General features: G+C 43.3%; 1 protein-coding gene across 1 annotated transcript in view; it reads right to left on the bottom strand.

Annotated features, from left to right (window-relative positions):
- CRTC3 (CREB regulated transcription coactivator 3) overlaps nucleotides 1-25,424 on the bottom strand; it is a 116,543-nt gene that overhangs the window by 32,848 nt on the left and 58,271 nt on the right. Inside the window, exons 3-6 of the mRNA XM_055088458.1 lie at nucleotides 14,885-15,004; nucleotides 7,309-7,370; nucleotides 5,917-5,979; nucleotides 3,706-3,806 (exon numbers count right to left, since the gene is read on the bottom strand). Of these exons, the coding sequence (XP_054944433.1) occupies nucleotides 3,706-3,806; nucleotides 5,917-5,979; nucleotides 7,309-7,370; nucleotides 14,885-15,004 (346 nt within the window). The remainder of the gene's footprint in view (nucleotides 1-3,705; nucleotides 3,807-5,916; nucleotides 5,980-7,308; nucleotides 7,371-14,884; nucleotides 15,005-25,424) is intronic.

Raw genomic sequence — 25,424 nt, 5'->3', positions numbered from 1 at the left:
TGGGGATATATGTATATGTATAGCTGATTCACTTTGTTGTAAAGCAGAAACTAACACACCCTTGTAAAGCAATTATACTCCAATAAAGATGTTAAAAAAAAAAAAGTTAACTGCGCTGGTCAAAGGTGTTGCCTCTGGCAAGGTCACTGAGGTGGGAGGCAGGCCTCTTTCCCTGGGGAGGAGCTCAGGGCTGTAGTTCTCAAAGCTGGTGACACTCAGCGTCTACCCCTCTGGGTGCAAAGACAACAACCCTCATGCCCTCTTCTGCCCGTAGCTCTAGACTGCCCCCTGAAAGGACAGGGACCACCGCAGCCCCTCCTCCACTCGCTGGTGAGGAGTGGAGGGGAGATAGGGACAGTCCTAGGCTATGGGACAGGGCAATAGGGCAAGTGTCACAGAGTGCCCTCATGCCCTTGGGGTGTGTGTGTGTGTGTGGGTGTGGGTGTGTGCCTGTGAAATGATAATTAAACTGCACATGCTGCCAGGGAAATGATCAATATTTCTCTTTATAAATTCTGGATAGGATAATTAAACAAGAAGAGAGAAATTATAAAAATCTTGTTTGGATGTATAAAAGTTTATTTCTAGCATTTACATCAACTGCTTACCATGGATGCCTAATTGCCGTGCAACTCAATAACCATTATGAAAATTACTAACTACGTATCAGTCTAATGGCTTTGTTTTCCTGGGACACAAACCTCTGCTCATGAATGTATCACAGTTTATTGTTTATGTAGTTAAGCTGTGAGCAGATGCTCCCTTATCATCTGCTCATTAAAAAAAATAAATAAATAATGTGAACATTAACTGAGGTTTCATCATTATGCTCAGGAAAGATTCCCAGGGAAAGAGCAGTTATTGCTTCTGCTATGGAGCCTAATTCTGGGCTTCAATTATATTTTCCCATCACTTTTTAAATCTTTACTTTATTTGGTTGGTCCTATAATAAGAAATACCTTTAGGAAAGCTAGTCGATATTTTTAAAGTCCAAAAGGAAAGAAAATGAAAAACTTTAATGAATGACAGGGGGAAAAGTACATGAAACTATTTAAAATAGCTCCCAACAACAAATATAATTCTCCAGAAATAATTCCTATCCTTGGAGACTTGAATAATATTTTAAACACACTGGCTTTCCCATGTAAACACATCCATATTTGGATGTGTTTCTGAGTTCTGCTATACTTGCAAGGCAACTTTGCAGAAGCAGGCACACAGTTCAGACATTCAAGCTGGAGGTCGGCCCACCTTCCAAGGTGGGCCCCAAGATATTGGGGCCCAACGGTTTCTAACTGCTGATGTGAAAAGGAGTGACCCAGGAATTCTGCTCCAGGATTTCTTTCTTTCTGCTTTTTGTATTGCTCTGTCTACTAGGATCAACACTGACATTCTTCTGCTTTTCTTATTCATCCTCACTCACACCTTCTGACATTTCTCACCTGTTCCCTCAGAGGCTACATCACTCTTGGCATAAATACTTCACTCAATTAATCACTTTCTTTAGTTTTTTGTTTTTTTTTTTTTTTTCTCTCTGCATGCAGGCCTCAAGATCTTGTTACCTATGATTTCCTTGCTCTCTCTAGGCCTTTGGCCCTTTCTAGAGAAGCGTAAACTTTAAACAGAGGGTGACACGAATGAAGGAATGGCAGAGGCAGAAATGTAGCTCTTTTTTTGGGGTTCCAGGTTAAAGCCTATCAGTCTGGTTCCCTCCCAATCCGGGGAGACTAAGCGCTTGCTGCACCTTGTTTAGGTTTAGGTTTATACATGCCTATAGTCTACCTATAACCCTACCTATATGGAAGCTAAACTACTCCATCTTCCCGTATATCCTACCTCTCTAAGTGGTGAGCAGTGGACCCATATCCAATTCCAACATAACTGCCAGCTTTACTCTCATATCCCCATGTGTGGAAACACAGCTAGACGGTCCTAACCAATTCTATAAGAGTTCATACTTGACAAACTGTTTGCGTTAATGCAGCATCTCTGAATTTCACCAAGGGAACAAATGCAGCATTACAACAATACAGGGATTATTAAATCCCATCCCTACTATATGCAAGGAAATAAGACCTGGAATATTCTCCTCAGAAGGAAAAGAGACTATTTAGGGTTTAAACTAACTAAAAAGTAAACTAGAAAAGCTAGCATTATCTTGGCCAAAGATTTATTTATTCTCACTTCAAGGCCAAACACAAAGCCCTATTTATGGACAAGAGTCAATGTGCATAAGGAATGGATAGTTCAGGACCACTGCTCCTACTAGATTATAAGCCCCAGAAAGGCAGGCTTGGTCTGTGTCTTAGTGAACCAGACTTGGTTCACGTGCAGGTCAGATTCAGCAACTAGAGTGTGCTCTGTACGCATAAGCCACTGAGTAATTTCTCCACACTCTCTGTCACTGAGGACTCCTCTGTGCCAGGCACTGTGCACAAGGTAAGACCGTAAGACGCTGACTGTAAGAAATCTCCTGGGAGCAGGAGAGAAGCACATCCACGAGAAAGGCAGTCAAGGGACACAGGTGCCGAGATGGCCATCTATAGGTAGGAGCTTTGGGATGTTAGAAGGACATGGGGAGTTCTGGGCTGGCAAAGGGAGGAAGGTCAAGGATGGCTCCACAGACGTAGGGACAAAGCTGAGGGCCCTGGTCAGGTGAGCCAGGAGTAAGTTAAGAGAGGAGGAGATGGGAAGAGGATGGAACATTAACAGAAACTGAAGTAGTTCACCCACTTGCGGGGAGGGGCTGGTGAGTGAGGAGAGAAGGGAGAGAGGTGGGCAAGGGCCAGATCCTGGAGTTCGCGTCATTCCAAACTGAGAGATTTGGACTCTCTGGGAGGTGAGGGGGTGGCACTGAGATTTTAAGCAGGAGAGGAGTATGATCAGATGTGGGTTCACGCTGAAACAGACAGCATGAATCTTTTCCCCACCCCTGGTCCCCCCCTGGTCTCTCTCCACTCCTTTACTCACTCTGACCCCAGGGAAGTGGAACCATGACCTGCAGCAAAGAGGGGAACAAGCGAGCGGGGGTGCCGGCTCCACTCTGGCTCCCACTCCTCCTGGCCAGGGGCGAGCCTTCCCTCGGAGAGCAGGCTCCCTGCTGGCTCTGCCCTGCAGTCTGACCTCGGTGCTCCTGCGGGGGGCGGGGGCAGGGGGCGCCCTAGGCCAGTGCTGCCGGCCACTGAGGGAGTCAGTCTCCCTCTGGGGTTCGGTCTCAACAGCCACGGACCCACAGAGAGAAGTCACTTCCTCTTGTCAGGAAGAAAGGTGGTATTTACCTCCACCCGTCACTTCTACTTTTACTTCTCAGTTTGTCCAGATTCTGGATGGGAAAAAAGGACTTTCAGAGAACCCAACATAAAACTGGATTGGGAGGACATAAGACTGGAAATAAGGAGACCAGTTAGCAAGTTGTTATGAGTCCCTGTAAAAATGATGAGGGCCTGAAAATGGAAGAGTGTGGAGTAGAGGAAGCTGGAGGGTCAAGAGATGCCAAGAAGAGAGAATTTGCAGAGGAAGAGGCAGGAGAAAAGCTCCATTCTTATTTCATCATGAGCACACACACATCTCCCCTGCCAGGAGTTTTTCCCTGAGGACCACGAATGGGGGAAATGCACTCACGGTTTAAGCTTTTCTCTCTCCCGGTTCCCATAGGACAGAATGAGAAGGCACAGATGCTGTTAGCATCGGGCCTGCATGTCTTACCCATGTATGAGGCAGGCCAGGCCGACTGGCCCCCTCCTCCATAGGGGTCCTGGGGCTTGGTGCTCAGAGCACTCGTGTGAAGAGCAGAGTCAGAATTGGTCCTAATGGGGGGAGGAGAGAGTCTGGCTGAAAATCCATTTTTCCTTAGTGAAAATGCAATGTTCTTTGCTGAAAATTACCAACAGGAAAGAAGGCAAGAATAACAGATTTGCAATCATCCATAAAATGAGGGGTCTGGACCTACCTGAAGTCCCTTAGATCAGTAACAGCCTCTGAGGATGGCCCACACCCAAAAGACTGTAATTTGTACTTGTATGATCTTTTCCTTTGAAGCTAATGGCATAATGATCTGGTTCAACAAGGCAGACCCTGGATTCACGGCTTCCTCTAAGAAACTTCCCAGTTTTTCCTCGCAACTCAGAAGATCGCTGTGATCAGTATATTCTCTGTGGCTGCAATAGCTTTTCCCCATCTGAGAATAACTCCTCCTATACGAAGGATCACCTATAACAGTGACTCTCAAACCCTTCCAGGGAGAATGCAAGGTTGAGACAACTTTCAAAATAACCCTAATGTGTCCTTTGCCCTTTCACTCTCACTCTCTCATGAGCACAGCAGTTTTCCAGCAGCCTTGTGACCTGTGATGTCACCGCAGGCTGAATGCACAAGCAGAGAATCGAGCTATCTTCAAGAGATTTGTAAAAGGTACAAAAATGCCACTCTTCTCAGTAAATTTTTTTTGTTTCAGAAAATATAACTGTGCTTCTTAAAAAAAGATATTTATTGACATGTAGTGAGTTTATTATTGTTATTTTATTTTTAAATGCATTAATAAGTATCTTCTATAAATCTCTCAATTTAATTTCCAATATCAATAGCGAAATACAAACAAATATACTCACACAAACAAACACTGTTTGAGGGCCTCAATGGCTTTTAAGATTGCAAAGGAGTCTTAAGACAAACATTTTGGGAAACGTTGAACTATAGCAAATTTCTGGAATTCTCCCAGACAGCTCCAATTTATATTTAGCTTCGACTCCAAGAGATATTATTAACTTATCTCATCCAAGGGTCAAACTGTCTGCCATAAAAAGAACTTGTGAGAGACTTGAAATTAATCTAAAATGCTTCTTTGTGGGCTGTTCCAGGTGATGGCCTCCTGTGGCCACCAAGCCATGTGGCTTGACTGTGCACCATGGCTGTGTTGTGTTCAGACAAGGGAGAGGCGGTTCAGAACCTGCATGAAAAACAGGAAGAGTGTGGACTCTGGGATCGGAGAGCCCTGGGTTCAGATTCTAGCTCCTTTACAGATTCAAAAAGACTCAGGAGAATATCAATCAAATGCAGAGAGACAACTGGGAAAATCTGAATACAGACTGGGTATTAAATAATGTTAGAAATTACTGTTAACTTTGTTAAGTGTAATAACGGCATTGTGGTTATGTTTTTTTAAAAAAGGTTCCTATCAGGCTTATACTGTTAGATATATTTACAGGTGAAATACTTCATCTGGCCAGTGGTGGGATGGGGGTGTGGGGGACGGCGGGGTAGAAACAGAAGCTGAAGGATGGGGACACGGAATTCTCATAACTATTTTCCTTCCCAACTCTTTTTTGTATATGTTAAAATTTTGCACTAATTTTTTTCTTTTTAATCCCAGTTCCATCATATATTAGCTAAGTGGCCTTGGACAAGTCGTTTATAACCTCTTAGAACAGAAAACACTACTCATTCTTGTAGAACGTTATCAGGATTGAAAAAAATGACCTATGTAGAACACTTACCACTGGGGTCCAGCTCAAAGTGATCATTTAATAGCTAATGTATATTGAATACTTACAATTCCCAAGTTCCTTATGTATCTTATTTAATCCTCACAACCACCCCTTGATATTGGTACTGTTACCTCCCTTTTCCAGATGAGTAAACTGAGGCATAGGGAAGCTACATAACTTGCTCAAGGTCACAGAGTAAGAGAGGCAGACCCTGTTATCCACTCAGACCTCATGTTCTCACACTGCTGTAGTGTCCTGAGCAGACGTTCACTACCTGGTGGGAGATTTGGGTTCCTTTTCTTTTTTTTAAACACTTCATATAAACACAACTGATATAAACGTACTCTGGCAAATGGATGATATATTAGAAAACATCAGGACAATCAAGGTGACTGGCTTAAAGTTTATTTCTACTAGAAAACAAGCCATGTACCTGTTAAGTGCAGATGTTAGCCTGAATCCAGGGTGCTTCTCTTCCTTCCAAGGAGGCTGCTGCCTTTAAAAACCAGAATAGCATAAAAAGAAAAAGAAGTTCAATCCACGGGGAGCAAAGGAGAACCTCTGGCCTGGGTTTGAGAACTGGCTTCTCTATTAACCCAGCTGCATGGCTGACCTCTCAGTTCCTGTGATTTCTGATTTCCATGATAAAAACTATCACAAATCCATGGGAACAGGAGGAGCAAATGAGATAGCTGGGCACATAACAAGGGTTTTTTTTTGTTTTTTTTTTTAAAGGTCAAACAAGCACCTTTGAATGCCTTTTGAAATGTTTCAAATCTATGACCAGTTCCTCTCTGGGGATGTGAGGTCTTACTCCAGATGTGTGAAAAACTACCCCTCATCACATACCCCGAGTGCGTGGAGTGTGTGCGTGCGGGTGCCTGGCCGGACTGGAAGCAGAAATGCTGCAACCCCACACAGACGCCCATGAAGAGGAATGTAACTGTTACAGTAGCCCAGTTTATGAAACTATGAATCTGACTAATCCTCGCGCTCTGGAAAGCCTAGGACAACTTTTCTTGAATACAAATTTTTAAAATCTCAATTTGGAGGTATCCTTTTATGATTTAAAATAAAATATTGTGCTTGTCCTACAACCGTGGATCCCAAGATTCTTAAGCGCTGCTGAAAACCTACTTGAGGTAGGGGCCAGCTGTCACCCATCTTCATATCGACCTTTTCCAGGTCCTGACTACATTATCCACAGTAAGTGTTGCCAGTGTTTGCCCCGAGAATGGATGGAGAATAGATCTCAACCCAGAGAGCTAAATTTTCTCAATACGTACATTTCAAATGCCTCTTAAATCTGACTAGGTGATCTGGAAATGATACCATGCATCCACCGGATGTAACAATCTTTTCAGTTAATTTTATATTCTGTCATCCTCAGTATTGAAAAACACTCAACTTTTTGGTATATATTCTCTATATACAAAAATACTCAGAGAGACCCTAGGTCAAATCCACTAAGCAAATTAGTTTTAGGAGCTTACTAAAGCCTTATGTTTCTTTCAGTAGCTTACCAAGATACGTTATATATTCAAATATAAGAATACAAAATCAGAGTATTATGTTGGTAATTGTATTCCAAATGTGTTTCTATTTGGTCTTTAAAATGAAGATCTAGATTGAGTTAAATAACTTGATTTTAGACTTTCATATAAGTCTATGATTATACATGGAAAGACAAGTTTTATAAGAGAAAACAAGAGTCTGTGCTTTAGATTAGAAATTTCTAAAACAACATTCAAGGTGGATACAATAAAGCGAAACCATCCAAAAATAGCACATGCCCATCGTATCTTTGAAAATAAGGCTTGCTTACCTTGGCCAACTCTCATCCAGGGGCTGCGAGGCGTAATTAGCTCCAAATGTACTACCATCAAAGTAGAATTTTCAATAAAGGAAAAATATAATGAATGGAAAGTTGAAGCAGAACTAAGAGGCTGGAATCGTGGGGAGTTCAACAACTTTTTTGGTTCTTATCTTTATCTCTACACCCGACATCTCTTCCCCCATGCTTTGTCTTATCAACTTCCTCTGGAAAAATCTATTCTATCTTCTAACCAGTGCCATCTTTGCATGATTCACATGGGGTGTTTCTTATTTTTTTTCTGCCTGCCCAACATCTTTTACTTTCAAGAACTGCTTCCACCCCGACCCGAAACCTGGTAAGGCTGTCATTCTGTGTGGGCCTCCCTGCCCCACAAAATGTACACAGACCCAGTATTTCCAGTCAAGGTAACTTATCCCCCTGTGACTGGTTCAAGGATGGGCTCATGATACAAACAAGGGGGAAAAGGAGTGCCTCCAGCTGAGGTGGTGAGCCCGAGGACCACGTGGACCTGGGTTTCTCTCCCTGGAAGTCAATTCAGAGGTAGCACCTCACAGATACCGAATCTCGATGCTATCGTACAAACTCCTGGATCTAGTCCCTTGGGCTTCTAGTGACATAAGCCAATAAATTCCCTTTTTTCCAAGTTGAGGGTTTCTGTTTCTTATAACTAAAAGAAAGTGGCATTAGGTTTGTGGAGAAATGTGAACTTTCTTGGGTTGTCAGGGGCCCCGTTTTATAATTTCTGTATTTTTCACTGGGTCTAGCCTGCCTTAGAACATATTCCAGGTGAAATGGAAATATGGAAAAACAAATGTGATGCTACACTATACATGCTGAGCACAGTAGAGCCGTTTTGGTTAATTTAGTTAATTATACATATAGAATAGCCTTCTTAAAACATTTTAAATCATATTATTCTCCTGCTAAAAAATCTTCAATGATTCTGTATAAAAGAAGCCATCATCAGCTAGGGTTCAGGAGGAAATGGGAGCCAGCGGAGAGGGACGCTATCCTACAGACAGAATCTGGCATTAGTAAAACATGGGCACTAATGAACTCTTCATGAAATACTTCCTTTGCCAGAAGCATTAAGATCACAAGGTTCACTTCCTGTGTATTAGTTTTGTCATGTCTAGTTACCTTCTTTCTTAATCTGAATCTTAGTCAAGGCAATAAAACAGAGATATTTTCAAAAGAGAGACCAGACATTTCTTCAACACCAAATATTAGGCTTAATGTATGCAAAGTACAGATGAGAATAGACTACAGAAGGAGACAGAGAGGAAAAGGTGATAAAGAAATAAGAAGGCCCTCTGAGAGGAAGCACATCCGTATCTCAGTTGGCAGAGACATTAGGGAGAAGGCATTGAGCCTTTCTCTTTCCTGCAGAGTTTGATGAATCTCTGTCCAGAAAAGATAAATTTCAGAAGCAGAAGTTTACCACTTCCCTCAGGACACTGCCACCGTTAAAGTCCTTAAGTCCACTTATCTGGAACCTGTAATACAAATTAGAATGCAGTGGTGTAATAGTAGTGCAATGATCAAACATCGATTATTTCAATGTTGAGGTATAAGTCAGCATTTTAGCCTTTCTGATGTATATTAACAACATGGAAATGTAGTAAATTCCTGAAATTTTAATATGAGTAGGCTGAGGCATCAAAAGTTAAAAGATGTGACCTCTGAGCTCTCCCAATTCTCACCATTCACATCTCACTTAATGGATATTCGAAAACCCAACAATTGTTGGCACCAAGAGAACCACTAATGTTAGTAACCACTAATGTCGATAGCTTACAGCTAAATTCAACAGAAGAAAACCTAGAAAAGGTTTATTTGTTCTTCTTAAGATTTCAGAAAACTTTGTTCAGATGGCTTTAATTACTCTACAACACTAGTATGTCCTAAAGAACAACCCAAAGACAGAAAAAAATACCCTTATTTGTAAACCTGAATTTACCATTTAATTCAACAAACATTTCTAGAGTGCTTGCTAGTTGCCAGCAAACAAACAGAACAGCAGCAGAGGTGACAGGGTTTTTAACAAGCCAGATCAGCTCCTCACCCAGTACTACGTTAGTTAAACCTAAGTCAAAAAACAGTCCCACAGGGACTTCCCTGGAGGTCCAGTGGTTGAGACTTTGCCTTCCGGCGCAGGGGGTGCAGGTTTGATCCCTGGTTGGGGAGCTGGGATCCCACATGCCTCGCGGCCAAAGAGCCAAAGCATGGAATGGAGGCGGTATTGTAGCAAATTCAATGAAGACTTTAAAAATGGTCCACATTAAAAAAAAAATCCAAAACCAAACAATCCCACATTATAATGGGCCTTTTTATTTATACCCCTGTGCACTCCTTTTCTGGCTCCTCCTCTTCTGCCTTCAACCCTGATGGTCCAGAGTTTCTGTGGCCTCACAGCCTCTCAGCCCACATCTGCTTACACTGCTCTCAAAAGGACAGGATGGAGAGAAGGGTCTCAGTATCATGGGTACCATGTAGAGTGGGAGCAGGGCAAGAGGCTGGAGACTCCGGGCACAGCCACTTTGGGAAGAGTGTCCTGCCTTCCATGCTCACCTTGGTCAGTCCCACCCATGCCTTTGGCTCCATCCATCATCCAGAGTCCAGTAACTCAGAAATCCATACCTCCAGCTCCCAACAGTTCTCATGAACTTCAAGCTCAAATTTCCAACTGCCTACTCAGCTTCTCCACCAAAAGGGCCTCAAATTCTACCTAAAACCCCACTCATCATCTTGTCTCTCGCCTGCTCGTCTTGTTAGGAGTCCATCGTATGTAATGGAGGGTGCCATCCACCCAGAGGCTCCAGGTGCAAATGTCGTCATCCCGGGCTGTTCTCTCTCCCCAAGTCCCTGCAGTTCTGTAGCGGAAAATCCTTCCCCTCGTGTGCTCCTGCCTCAGTCCATCGACAAGGGGGCTCCTGCTCCTTCTCAGCTTGGGGAGCGTTAGAGGGAAAGTTCTCACTCACTCTTACCCAAAGGAAGGGGAGTAGCCCTTCTGTTGACATGACAGGACATCTGCTGGCCCATTTCCCCGTGGGTGGGGTCACTGAGCCTCAGAAGCTCCAAACAAGTCCGACCCTGTCTCTTTCTTGTGCTGCCTGCTCGTGGCTGGTGAGCACAGCCGGGTTCTTCTTCTGGCTTCCTGTTCCCATGCGGTAAGGGCACCCGGGGCAGGGCTCAGGAACTGCCTTCTTGAGCAGCCTGGGGGCAACCATGTTCTCTCTTGCCCTCTGCAACTCCGTGTTCCTCCAGGCACAGAGTTTGTGGGGCAGGTTCATGATGGTCCACGCAGCTGGTGAGGTAAGTGAACTCCAGGTCTGGTGGGTTAATAGAACCCACCCACCAAGACAAGTGCCAGGGTCAGATTTAACATATAAAACTGACCACAATTTGGTTCCTTCCTAATTTCTCAACCATGTCTTCACCATCGCTCAACTTCCTCTGGTCCTTTTACCTCCAACTATGTCCTGCCAGAATACATCTAAAAGTCAAACATGAAGGGAGGTACATGAGTGAGATCTTTTTTGAGTCCCTGTGTGTATGAAAATGTCTTCCTGTTTACCTCAGCACGCGAGTGACAAATAGGCAGCATGTGGGATTTTGAAGTCTGACTATTTTCCCCTTAAAACTCTAAAAACTAGCATTTCCTTATCCTCCGAGATGGAAATCCTTAATGGGTGTTAGGTAAAAACTGGGTTTTGTGATCAAGTAAGTTTTGGAAACCCTGGATTAAAGACAAGAAGTTTCTTAACTGCTAGGCTTCTCAGAGCCCTAATATAAACTGTGAAGCTTCAATAAGATACAGAGAGCCCGACATTTCTCAAATATAATAGGCAGTGCATTTCAAAGAAACAGTGTTCTATAAACTGACATTCTAAAATTTTCATCTCATTGTATGAAAAGAATCAAAGCAAGGCCTATTCCAAAGAGGAAAGCCTTTCCTAACTTTGGCGGGTCTTAAGGCATCTCTTCATGACTGTTCACCCTAGTTTTCTGGACACAATATACTCTCAAACCTTGTTGGGAATGTAAACCAGAAAATTTCTAAACATTTGTTTTTCTTTCTTCCTAAAAACACATCTCTTTTAGAGGAAGGTGCTTCTTATGATTCTTCAGTGTGTCCCCCTTTTCTTCAATGTATTACCCACAGGTCTGAGATAATATTATATTTGCTGTAAATCTATGTTAATAGTTCAGAAATTCAACAGGATGGTGTTTGGGATACATGTTTGCTGCCTTTGAGGAGTGAGAAGGGCTGCTGAAGTCACGAGCAGCTGCAGGAAGGTAGGAGAGCCTCTCCTCCAAGTTCTCAGGCCCAGGCCCCCAGCTGGGGACCAGGCAGCAGCTCTCCGCTGCCCTGAGTGCAGCCCCGGGCCAGATCTCAGGCAGGCAGTGCCCTGGTCTCTGCTCGTGGCAGCCCCCATGCCAACAGCAGAGCCCAGAGCCCACTGTGCCAGCCTTCCCTGCGACGATGGCCGCCCACTGCCCACCGCGGGAGGAATGCCCTTGTGCCAGATCTCCGCTGCTTGTGGCTGCCCACACTGTTAACAATGTTCATTTGAGATCACAGGACTGAACCCTTCTCTAAGCCAGTGTGCGTGTTCTAAAATAACACTCAAGCCAAGAAACAGCTGGAAGAAGAAAATTCTGAATACACTTCTTCTCTTTGTTCTAGCAAAGATTCAAACCGGTGTTAATACTTCCGAATAATAAAACTTCATTAAGGAGGTAACAGACCGGTGAGAAAGGCAACCATTTTATGCAAATTATTGCAAAATCAAATAAATACAGGCCAGGAAAGGCAAGATGGAATTGCAGCCCTCTTCCCCATCTTCTCCTGAATATATTCATATCTTCAACATAAAATCATCCCACTTTTATACTTTACTAGGAGCTCAAGGTCCCTTGACTCTTCAAGAGACTCACTGCTTATTCATGGGCAGGCCTATGCTAAAGAACTCTTTTGAGTCAGCAGATGTCAGTTCCAGGACCCCCATTAGGTGCTTCAGAGAGACATCTCATGGTCTGTGAATCAGACTTGTACTGTCTGATGAACAACTTTAATTCATCTGTATATTTATTTGGTTCTTGCTTCTCCTGCCCTTAGGAGTTGATCTGCTTTGCTGCTGCCCTCATGAGTTGACCCGTATACACAGTCAAGTTCTAACCTATGACTTATTACCTGAAAAGAGATAGAGTCACCTGAACACACAGTGAAGTCTTCCCTCTGGCACTTTGCACAAGCTGTTCCCTCCGCCTGAAACATCTCCTCCCGGCTGTCTCCCTCCCTGCATATCACAACCACCTGAAGTTATTTTCCTTTAATAATTTTTTCTTTTTTTTTTTTTTACCTGTTTGCTGTCTGTCATCTCCCACAGGACTGTAAACTCAAGAAGGCAGGGACACATCTGTCTCATTCACCTCTGAGTCCCCAGTGCTTAGAACAGTACCTTGTACAGTGAAGGGGCTCTGTGAATACCTGTTAAATAAATAAACATGCTATCCCCTCACTTGTTACCTATCCTTCAAGCCTCAGATTTTCCTCTGGGATGCCTTCTCTGTCTCCCCAACACTGGTGCAGGCTGTGATCCTCTGAGCTTGCACAGCCCCTAAGCTGCATCACCTGCAGCTCGCCACACTGTGCTGACACCGTTTGCTTGCCCAGCTGCCTCTCCCACTGAACTACAAGCAACTTGAGGGCAGGGACTACGTTACGTTTCCCATGATATCTATAGTGTCTAAATGGTGCCTAACACTAATTGTTGTTAAGTGAATGAACATTTTTCTCTGTTGCTTTTCTTCAATCTCCTCCTCTTCTAGATAGTCCTCTAGTTTAAAAAGCTGTGAGTATATGCATATATTTAGACTATACTTGCTGCAAAAAGGATTTGAGATAGCTATAAATATATCTATATATATTATAATATTTAGAGAGAACACTTACAAGGGAAAGAGGGAATTGAGAAATTAGAACAAGATATAATGTTAGTTACATCAAGCAAAGAAACACTCTTTTACTTGAAAATTCCAAGCAATTTAGACAATGGTTCCATGTACTACTCCACCCGCAAATGTGTGAATTAGCTGAAGTACTGCCTGAATTCTCCTTTCCTTTTGCATTCTATGTAAAAGTTATTACACACTCCAGAAAGGAATTTGAGGGGTATTGGTGGTTAAATGGTAGAATTCTCGCCTCCCAGAAAGAAATTGGAAAAATCAGTTATCAACTTCATTTTCCCTGATAATGGTCACATAATATACAAAATTAGAAGTCAAGGTATCTCAGTGGACCAAATGTCGTGTGTCCCTGGGGGTGGAAGAGAGGAGAAGTAAACATTCATTGGGGTCATTACCCTCGCCTCACATTGACAGAAAACTGCAAGAAGCCCAAGGGCAAGAGAAGCAGTGGTTTCCTCTGTGCAAGCCCTCCCCCCGCAAACTCCTCCCAAGGGGCCTCTCTTGAGTGTGGTCCTGGGGACCACTGAGTGCTGTAGTGAGGGAGGGGCTCAGGCTGGGGGGTCAGCTTGACCTGGGCTGAATCTGGGCCCCTCCAACCTCAGCAGTGGAATTTTGGGCAAGTTACTCTGACACTCAGTTTCCTCATTGGAAAATGGGGGTTAAAAAAAGTAAACTGCTCAGTAAGTATTGAGGACTAAATGACATATGAATTGCCCAGCTCAGTGTCTGGCATGGGTAGGTGCTCAGTAAACATAAGTGCCCTCCCCCAACTTCCTGGTTTCTAGGCTGGTGAAGCCAACTCTACCATCACTGCCAGGAATCCAACTCTGCAGTAAGACTTACCCCGCCTTTCTCGTCTTCCTCCACCCCTGCGGGTGAGAAGAGTGAAGTGAGAACGCAGGCCCTCCTCCCACAAAATCCAGCTCAGGTCTGTTTCCAAAAGCCCTGAGCACAATGCTGGACCCCCAGCAGCACACCTCACTCTGGCCTCATAAATAAAATTGTCAGATGAATTCACAATCTCCTTTTCTTTCTTCCTACTTAATAGCATAGGATTTGGTGTGAGTGAATATCACTATGTAAGATTTTCCTAAATAACAGCTTTATATTTTAGTTGTCATCTATTGAGTTTGAAACACCATAAATAGAACATCATATAAAATTTCTTCTGTAAGTTCTAGCAGCAGGTCAGTGGGTCAACAGAAATAAAAACAAATCACCTATCTGTCTGTTTGTTTTAGCTAGACAGATTAAATCCATCTAACCTGATTCAAAGTCACGTTTAATTCTGACTTTGCTGATTTCTGAAGAAAATGCTGAGAAGGCCTTGCAGTGGGGCTGAATTACATGTTGTTTATGTTCAGTTACTTCATTAAACTGAACTTTATTGACACTCTCATAAAGTAAACATCTACAATGATCCTTCCAATTTTTACCTGCGGAGATGTTTCTGGTTTCCAACTCACTTATTTTTATTGCCTCCGTTCATCAGATAAAATGAAGATTTTGAGGCCAAAGGGGAATGACAGGGAAGATACATCCTGAAAACCTTTCAAAACTTATCCTCTCTTCAGACAATGAAAAAGGATATTTGTCGTCCCGGCTTGTCCCCAGACCGTCGGTGGAGGGGGTGGAAGCGGGTCCGGGACGGCCTCTCCACCAGCCCATGGTGGCGGGTTCCGCGCACGCTGTCAGCTGGGTGGAACGCCGGCTGCAGAGAGAAGGAAGAAGAGTTGGCCTGTGACCGTGACATTGCCACTCACCCTCAAGAACACCGGCTGATCACAACAACAGACGACAAGGCTGACTTTATAATTTTACTGGTGTCTATGACTGTGCCTTGAGTCAAGGTAAATAAAATGCAGCACATGGAGCTGTTTCTACATCATTACAGAATAATTTAAAATAGTCTTTATAGTGTGTGAAGATGAAAGCTGAAAGAATGATATATTAAAAGTTGTCACAATTTGGAGACTATGGATTCATACATCAAATCCCAGGAACTAGGAGATAAGCATGAAATGTAAAAGAGGTATACTTAAGACAGAAACGAACTGAGTACCTACAGCGTGCAGTGTGCAGAAACATAGATGTGGCATCCAGAAATAAAATGGGATACCTACTGGGGACTGGGGACTACTTGCTCTATACGGTGTCTTTTTATATTTTTGATTGACTCGACAATGTTTAAAAATTCAGGTTTGGGGCTTCTAGTGAAAAATCTGAACATCTTGGCCACACTGGTCCCAAATTCCCATTTGGCAATGGGGACTGAAATTGAGAGTAGCTGCTCTCTGCAGGTGGGACACCAGACCACTGGAATGACTTCTTAGTTAGACATCTGAGTTTGTGACCCCTGAGTCAAGGAGAGAAAAAAGAATACTACCTGAATACAAGTGGGAAACACACAACTCATTATCAACTCATTATACCCCAAATGGCACAAATGAAAATACAAATAGATTCAAGATAAATCCATGGTCAATAAAATACAAAGTCCTTTATTAAGGGAGGCTTGGGTGACATTCTTAACATTTTTGAGTTTGGCATCATAAAAGGCAACCTTTTTTTTTTTTTTAACATCTTTGCTGGAGTATAATTGCTTTACAGTGCTGTGTTAGTTTCTGCTGTATTACAAAGTGAATCAGCCATATGCATACGTATATCCTCATATCCCCTTCCTCTTGCGTCTCCCTCCCATCCTCTTTATCCCACTCCTCTAGGTGGTCGCAAGCAAAAACCAAATCCTAGGCTGGACCATTCTACCTCACATAATGGGGCAATGTGTATACAATATCATGCCAGAGAGGTTTGTGAAATACATGAAAACAGATTTTCTTTTATGTAAATTGAATCATATGTCAAATACCTAGCTTACTATGAAAGGAATCCTTTGACGGAGTATGTCTTTCTGGGGGAGCTTCTTTTAGTTAAGAATTGGTCGCTAATTTTTCTTTGTTAAACACACAGATTTTCTCATATTGGATTTGGGAATGACTCCTATTTCTCCCGAGTGGACTGATAAAATGTCTGGACTAGTTTAGTTGAACAGTTCTGTCAGCAAAGGATCCCAGGTCCCAGCCTGTCTCAGTTCTTCTCTATTTTTACAATCCAAATCTGTTAACTCCTAAAATAAAGAGATCTTACTGAGGAACAGCCTCTGGTACTGGAAGAAAAATATCCATTGTGATAGGTAAGATGGACGTTGATCTCAGACAAGAGAGCACACTAATCTAGGGAGTGATAAATTGAAACACCTTTGTTAATCAAGAGGACAAATACCCAAGGCACACTTTATCAGGACCTGCTTACACAATAAACATAATTTTAAGAGACAGATTACTTTGTTCCAGGATAAAAGAAAAGGGAGGACTCTCTGGTAATAAAATCACACGAATGCTAAATGTACTTGAAAACAACATTTTCATCTAGGAGTCTTCGAGCATAACTACTGTCAGACTGAGCTCCCAGAGGCCAGCCTACAGAAGGGGCACTGAGGGTCTTTAGAAGGGGATCCAAGGGGACTTCCCTGGCGGTGCAGTGGTTAAGACTCCGTGCTTCCACTGCAGAGGAACTGAGATCCCGCATGCCGCACGGCGTGGCCAAAATAATAAAACTAAAAATAAAGGGGGGGGGGGGCTTCCCTGGTGGCGCAGTGGTTGAGAATCTGCCTGCTAATGCAGGGAACACGGGTTCGAGCCCTGGTCTGGGAGGATCCCACATGCCGCGGAGCAACTAGGCCCGTGAGCCACAGCTACTGAGCCTGCGCGTCTGGAGCCTGTGCTCCGCAGCAAGAGAGGCCGCGATAGTAAGAGGCCCGCGCACCGCGATGAAGAGTGGCCCCCGCTTGCCACAACTAGAGAAAGCCCTCGCATAGAAACGAAGACCCAACACAGCAAATATAAATAAATAAATAAATAAAAGCTCCTACCCTCAACATCTTCTTTAAAAATAAATAAATAAATAAATAAAATTAAATAAAAGTGGGGGGGATCCAAAAAGCAGAAAGCTCTTGGAATGTCTCCTGGACTTCCTATTACACATATATTTTCTATTTACACTTGCCTGTTTTGCCTTAACCCCTGCTGGCCCAGATCCTCTATTATTACTTGGACTCAGTGTATGTGTGTGTGTGTGTGTGTGTGTGTGGAGGGGGGAAATCTCTGGCCACATCTGATATTTTCTTCTCTTCCTCACCGTGGCACAAGTTCAACTCTCTGCCCCTGTAGTAGCTGATCTTCTTCCAAACTATATTTGACTTTAGCCCTCTCAACTCACAGGGCCTTGCCCATCAAATGAATTAGAGCAGTTCAGCCCAGGAAGCTGGAACTGGAGGAGGTTTCACAGTGAAGGAGTCTGTTAAACACTATGGTGTTTGGTAGTTGGCCTAAGTCTCTGGGTCCCCAAAAGCTAGGGACAAACAGACACACAGTTCTCCTGTTCCCACCAACTTCCAATCTCATCCTTGATAAGAGCTAAAATTCTGTTATTTAAAAATGTATTTCTTAAGCTAACTTTAATACAAAAAAGAAATAAAACCCTACCACCCTGAAGGTCAAGTACTTCATTTTTTCTGTTCCTTTTAAAGTTTTATCCATAGTTTTTACATGGTGGTACCCATAGCACATTTATTTTTGTGATCTATTTTCCGTACTTAACATTTTGTAAACAATCTTCCATATATTATGTAATCCTTACAGTTATTAATTCAATAAGCGTACAGTATTTCATTTCCAACGTTCATAAGGCCAAAACTCCATTATACAGTTCAAAGAACTTGTGGTTTGGAATAAAAGAAAACAGTCTCAGTCCAGAATCTTCCACTTACTAACAAGTTACTTCTTCTTCTTTATCTGTAAAGTGGAAATGACCATCTGATAACTTCCTCACAGGCTTGTTGAGAAAACGAAATTAGATTATGTGTGTGAAAGCTGCCTTATCCCAAGGATACTGGGTGTTACAGACTGAATTGTGTCCCCCAGAATTTATGCATTAAAGCCCTAATCCCCAATGTGACTGTATTTGGAGATGGGGCCTTTAAGGAAGTAATTAAGGTTAAATGAGGTCATAAGGTAGGATCTAATCCATAGGACTGGTGTCCTTTTAAGAAGAGGAAGAGACACCAGGAGGACACGCACACAGATGAAAGGCCATGTGAGGACAAAGCAAGAAGGCAGCTATCTGCAAGCCAGGAAGAGAGTCCTCAATAGAAACCAACACTACCAACACCTTGATTTTGAACTTTGCAGCCTCCAGAACTCTGAAAAAATAAATTTCTGTTGTTTAAGCCACCCAGTCTGTGGTGTTCTATTAGGGAAGGTCAAGCAGGCCAATACACTGGGCATCAGAAGGAGGATGGATATCCAGGTGGTAGGACACTGGAGAGCATCTTGTTAAAGGTGAGGCCACCCTGCAGAGCCAGCCCTTCTGTGGACAGCAGGAGTGACATCATCGTTAGGGTCATCCCCCAGCATTCTGAGCCTCCCACACCCATCTGCTGCTCATGCCATGTCACCTCTGAAAGCTGCAATCTGGGATGAATGCCTGAAAAGAATGTTGGCAGGGCCTTGTGACTTGCTTTAATCAATGGATCATGAGCACACGTGATATACATCTTGTCCAAACAGAAACTCTCACACCCTTCCTTCTGCCATGAGAATGCCATGAAGAGCGGATGCTGCTTCAACCTCAGTTGCAGAAGGGGAAGATACAGGGAGGAGAGCACAGCAGGGAATATGAGTGAAAAACAAAGGTTTGCTGAAAGCCCCAGTTTTTGAATTGGTTGGTACTGTAGCAAAGCTGACTGATATGGCAGTGATGGCAGAGAGACTGCAGTGAGATGGAGAGTCCTGCTTTTCACGAACAGCAAACAAGGGAAGTGTAAAGTCAAAAGATCCTGCAAATTGGTGCCTACATGTTTTGAGGAGGGCCTCAGGCTCAGGTTCTGACAAGCACCACCCTATCTGAAAACGTGGGACCCAGACACTAAGTAGAGAAGAGAGGACTCCTGCGCACCCGTATACAAAAGCTCCTCCACACTGATATCTGGGATCCGGTGCTGGACTACCCATCGGTAGACTGAGCACATTCTTAGGATACAAGCAAGAAAAAGGCAACACAGAAGAGGAAGACTCTATTTGAGAGACTGTCCAATAACATTCAAAGTGTTCATTGTGGGAAAAATCAGAATTTAGCTGGATTTCCTTATATTTTTGTTTGTTTGTTCTGGATGGCTTAATAGTTTTTATTCTGAAATACATAGGGATGGGAGGTCCAATAACCTCTTCAAGGCCCGGGCCAGCATTGGTCTTACTGCAGGGCCCAAGGCACTAGAAAGCGGATGGGAATGGCACATGCGGAGCGGCAGTGTCCTTGCTGGCTGCCTGAGATAATGCAGGGGTGAGGTTTAGCACCAGGAGGCTCAATAGGAACCTGAGCAGTGAAGGGGTGGCCAGAGAATTCTGTTTCACATTGTGACTGAATTGCCAGGGGCTGAGCATGGAGAGGAATGACCGAGTGGTAACCCAAGGCAGGGAAAAGGTGGATTCTGGGCTTAGGTCCCCAAATCTGAGAGAGGGTAGACTAGGTGGAGTACAGACCAAACACCAAGGTTCCATGAACCTCAACAGTGAAGGACAATGAGGCCTGGGGTGGGAGGGTACAGGTGCTTCCTGAGTTAGCAAGTAGCTAGCCATAGGCAATTCTTACTTAGTTTCTGTGGCTGGGCTCTGGGGGGAGGAGGCGAATTCAAAGCGGTTCAAGGTACTTGTGGGAATTGAATGTCCACTTGCAGACAGCCCCCGTCTCAGGCTCTCCCCACTTTGCAGGATTGCATGCTCCTGATTGTTTCTGAAAATACCTCTACGTGGATGGCAAATTGGTTCAGGTTTCCAGGTATTAGGGTGGCTGATAGGGCGGGAGTGATGTGGCTATTGCTGATAGCAGAACTCTTTCCGAGATGAAACAGGACACGTGAATCCTCCAGAAGAAGCAGCGTTGTGGATTTGCAGGGCAACCGGCAGACAGGACCACACTCTTAGAGCACCCCCCCCAAGGACCGAGACCTCACGCAGGTGTCTTTACGTGCAGCACCATCTGCAGTCACCTCACATCACCTGTGAAAGCTGCAGCCTGGGGTGAATAGCTGAACGTGGCAGCTGGATTTCCTTACCTTTCCTGGGGGGAAGATTCCTCTAATTAGACACTATTGATCTATCAATGTGACCTACATTTGTACTGATTCTTTTAGCAGACGTACCGCATCGCTGGCAGATCATTAAGTCTGTGGCTAATTAGAAACTCCAGATCTTTCTTACATGACTAATAAACCACAAGCAGATTCCTACTACTAAGCCCATGTTTAGTCATGAAATGAGCTGAAGTTTGAGAATTGGAGAGTTGCTTATTGCCAACTCAAGGAGACTGTCATTATTAAAGGTATATACGCTATAGCATATTCTTTATACGTGAATGACCAAGCCACACTTCTTTCTTGCAGCAAAATCAATTCTCGCTTATAGCTGTATTTCTATACGATGTTATTAAAAGCAGGAGAAATGTAATTTGCAACTTCTCTCAAGTGAAATATAGATTTCTAAATGCTAGTAGGATGACCAAGTACATTCCTGCATTGTAAGATTTCTACTGAGTTTTTAAAAATATATTTAAAACATTTGAGAAGACAGAGATTAAGCATATTAATGGTTCCTCTGAAAAGTCTTGATCCAGAATACCATAACCTCAGTATCTTTACAAGGGGATGCCCAATCACTATTCTCAAACAGAAACAATTCTACATAAGACAACTCTCAGTAGCTTCATTTGTAGACATTATGATAACTAAAGCGCAAGAAAAAAAAAATTCCTGTCAGAGGAACAGATATTTTTCTGGAATACCACTGTCAATACTAGAAATACATACTGACAGGAGTTGCACTGGATGTGATGATACTGTTATTTTACGGTATGAGGACAATGTGCTAGCCTGAACAAGGGGTCATTTATGTGACAACTTCATCCATCTCAGCAGCAAACCAGGAAGCAAAGAGAGTCTCTAAGCAACAAAAACAGAACCCTCCAGGAGAGCACTTGGAAGGGAGCCCCTCAGGTTCTCCATTACACCTTACCTGAGCCTAATAAACTGGGCCACCTGGCTTTTCAGCCCACAGCAGGTGAAAATAAGGTGGGGGTGAGCAACACAAGGGGACAGGGGCTGCTGGCTTATCAGAGTGATAAGCAAAAGGACTGCTGACCATAATGGAATCCAGCTCCATGCTTTCCTTCTACAGATGAGAAACCAGGACCCAGAGAGATGGAGTGACTTTTCTCACGGTCACACAGCCTGGCAACTTGAACTCAGGATTCTGAGCCTCCTTCAGGGTTCTCTTCACCTCACCATTTTGCCTCCTTTGCTCAGTCGCCCACATAAAATCAGTTATTTTTGAGATTGTAAGTGGATTTTTGCTGACATATACAGAAAAAATAAAAAATATTTTTCCAGAAATGTTCCAGACAAAATTTTATTACGTTCTCATAAATCTACTGATGACCCAAGATTCAATTAAAGGGTAAGAGCCCTGCTAGGGTATCTGGCTATCTTGCAGTATAAAGAGCATACTTATCTTTTATATTGGATCCAACAGTCTCATTTGGGGTAGGTGTCTGACAATATTTTATAAAGGTTAGCTACAAGTCCCAAGGCTATTTATTGACCTTCCCATGCTTCCTCCTATAGAATTAAAATGCTGCCTCAATCCTTCTAAATTCCTCTATATATTTGAGCTCCCATCTGTTTCCCTCCTCTCCAGTAGAGCTAGAAGTGGAACAGGAGACTAGGTAGATGTTTAACAGATCATAAAGGTACTACTAGACATGGTGTGTTAATGCTTGGCTCTGAGGTCACCCTCGCACTCACTAATTTGCTCTACAGGACCTCCAGCCCACCCACAATGCTGTTTAGCTCTTCTTTCGTTCATGAAAGACTGACCCCTGGTTCTGAATACATTTTTCTGGGGGGAAGAGTGGAGACTTTGAAAGGGCAGGAAGGCAGATTCCCTGAGTTTGCAGCGCTTCTGATTTATATGCAGGCTATAGTTAATGGACGATGTTATAGGTCCCCTCTTTTAAAAAGAGTGAGTCTAACAAAGCGACAACTGTGCCTCTCTTGGGAACCCAGCTGGAGATCATTCCAGCCACAGCCAGGGCCTCCTTTGGTTCTCATGATGAAGGGAGGGAGGGAGTCAGGAAGACCTGCCCACTGCAAAGAAGAGGCTATTAATTCACTCCCTCGGGGCTAAATGGAGCATTTTAATTCGACCTTACAAAATGAGCAGAATAAAAAGGATTTCATAGCTTGGTTAGAGACTCTATTATATCACCATCAAAACAAAACAAAACCAAACAACCTTAAAATGGAATTCAAAATACTTCACACATCTCCAGGATCAGACGTGCCAGCGCTCTGCCAGCCCTCCCTGACCTCAGCTCCCCAGCCTCTTCCTTTGCCCTCTGCAGTGTCAGAATTGGGAAGCAGCTGGTGCTCAGCCACGCCAGAGGGCTACATCTTGAGTTCACAAAACTGTAAGGCTCCTAACTTCTGGAAATAAGGTCAGGCTTTTCTCCCAGCAGTCGGCCAGTGCTACACTATCTTCAGGCTGGTCTTAGTCCAGTCTTACAGGGTACTTTGACTCTCAGGGCCCCTGAATCACCTGAGTGGGTAGTTTTTATTTTATTTTTAACATTGAGACTATGTCTTTTTTGCCAATTGAATTTGGGATCCAATCTTCTCCCAAGGACCAAATGAGTCCTGTTGTGAGGATAAAAAGAAGCTACAAAGAGCAGAGCAGAGAAGGTGCTGGCACCCAAACCTTCTAACCTGTGACCTGGCCTGTCACCATATCTGTATCCCATGTGTTGCCCCTTCCTAGTCCTTATTTTTAAATGAAAGGTAAAAGGGAAGAAAAGTTAATAAGATAAACTAAGCATACTGATTCACTTGGTTATAAAGCAGAAACTAACACACCATTGTAAAGCAACTATACTCCAATAAAGATGTTAAAAAAAAAGATAAACTAAGCATAAAGATTACTCTAAAAAATGACAGTGATAAAACGGTTTGTTTTTTAAGGCAGCAAAGGTCCAAACAGAAAAAAAAAAATCAAAGCAGTCAAAATTATCTCAGAGGACCAGGAGGAATAATCTGTAAAAATAAGAAATAACAACAAAGCATAAAGCACGCCCAGAGTGCAGGGTTTAGGGTTCATGGTGGGGCTCTTGTTCCCGGAAGAGGCAGTTGAGAAGGTCACTATCCCAGGTGGGGCTCGCACAGGCATCTCACCTGGAGAGGTTGGTGGGTGACATTCTGCTGACCTAGCGGACTGCAAGCAGTGAGACCTGTTATTCTGCCCCAGCACCTTCCCTCTCGGCCCCCACATGGTGTCTGTGACAGTGGGTTCCAACACACGTTTGATGAATTATTATTATGTTTCTAAATAATTAGGATCCAAAGCAGAGTGTGTGATGTATATAGGGTGTAGAGAAGATATTAGAAGTCCTGTTTCTACCACTCAGTTTTCTATTTTTTGCGTAATAATATAACAGTACAGGGGTATGTATATATAGCTAACAAACAAAAATGTAAACAGATTGGGGATACAAAACTTTTTTACTACTAGGATGCATGATCAAAAAGTTTAAATGACAAAATGTTGAGAATTATTGAAACTGGTGATGGCTATATGGGAGCTTAGTATTCTATTCTTTCTACTTTGGAGGATAGCTAAAATTTTCCATAATAAAAAGAATTTCCACTTCAAATCCTCAGGGATGGGCATGGGCATGGCAGAGGTTAATGCAGACCCCAAGCCCCTGCAGGCATATTACTGTCTTTCCAGGAAATACCACACAAGCCCCCACAGAGGTAGAAGTTTTAAGCTGTCCATTCCCATCCCCACCTTCCTGCCTGGTACAATGTCTTCAGTGGAAAGAAAGGCCTTCTGTTGAGTGCAGTTCCCCTTTGGCTCCTAATATGATCATGACTAGAGAAATTAGTTCTGGGTAAATTGGGTCTGCCCATTTATTTCCTCCAGAAGAAGCTGATTTGCTTCTTATGTGATGATGGAATGATGGAAAGGAACTGTGGAAGGGAGGAACTGGTTTTTGTGAGCTAAGACTTGAGCAGTGATGGGGCAGGGCAGCAGGAGCCTGGCCTAAAGGCAGGTTAAACAGGAAAGCAACTGGCCAGTAGAGTAAGGCCAATGGTGTCCTCAGAGACCAGAGGGGTCAGATAGGTATTTTAGGTCCGGTAGGAAAGGAGTCAAAGCACCTAAACGTGGCTTCACCCCATCACCTGCCTCTTCCTGCTGTATGAGACGGAGGTGAGGAAGAGTCATGTGTGGGCACGGACTGCCCTTCTTCCCTCTCCTTTCAGTCTCGCTGCATCCTGAACCACGCCAGATACACCACTGTGATTAAACTTGGTAAGATACTTCACTGAGTTTAAAAGAGATCTGTAATTTGGAATTACAAAAATTACAAAAAATGTCACAATTTGTATGGAAACACAAAAGACCCCGAATAGCCAAAGCAATCTTGAGAACGAAAAATGGAGCTGGAGGAATCAGGCTCCCTGACTTCAGATTATACTACAAGGCTACAGTAATCAAGACAGTATGGTACTGGCACAAAAACAGAAATATAGATCAATGGAACAGGATAGAAAGCCCAGAGATAAACCCACACACATATGGTCACCTTATCTTTGATAAAGGAGGCAAGAATATACAGTGGAAAAAAGACAGCCTCTTCAATAAGTGGTGCTGGGAAAACTGGACAGCTACATGTAAAAGTATGAAATTAGAACAATCCCTAACACCACACACAAGAATAAACTCAAAATGGGTTAAAGACCTAAATGTAAGGCCAGACACTATCAAACTCTTAGAGGAAAACATAGGCAGAACACTCTATGACATAAATCACAGCAAGATCCTTTTTGACCCATCTCCTAGAGAAATGGAAATAAAAACAAAAATAAACAAATGAGACCGAATGAAACTTAAAAGCTTTTGCACAGAAAAAGATACCATAAACAAGACCAAAAGGCAACCCTCAGAATGGGAGAAAGTATTTGC

The sequence above is a fragment of the Physeter macrocephalus genome, chromosome 11 (genome assembly GCF_002837175.3).
Source record: "Physeter macrocephalus isolate SW-GA chromosome 11, ASM283717v5, whole genome shotgun sequence".
NCBI lineage: Eukaryota > Metazoa > Chordata > Mammalia > Artiodactyla > Physeteridae > Physeter > Physeter macrocephalus.
This window is presented reverse-complemented; position numbering and strand designations above follow the sequence as displayed.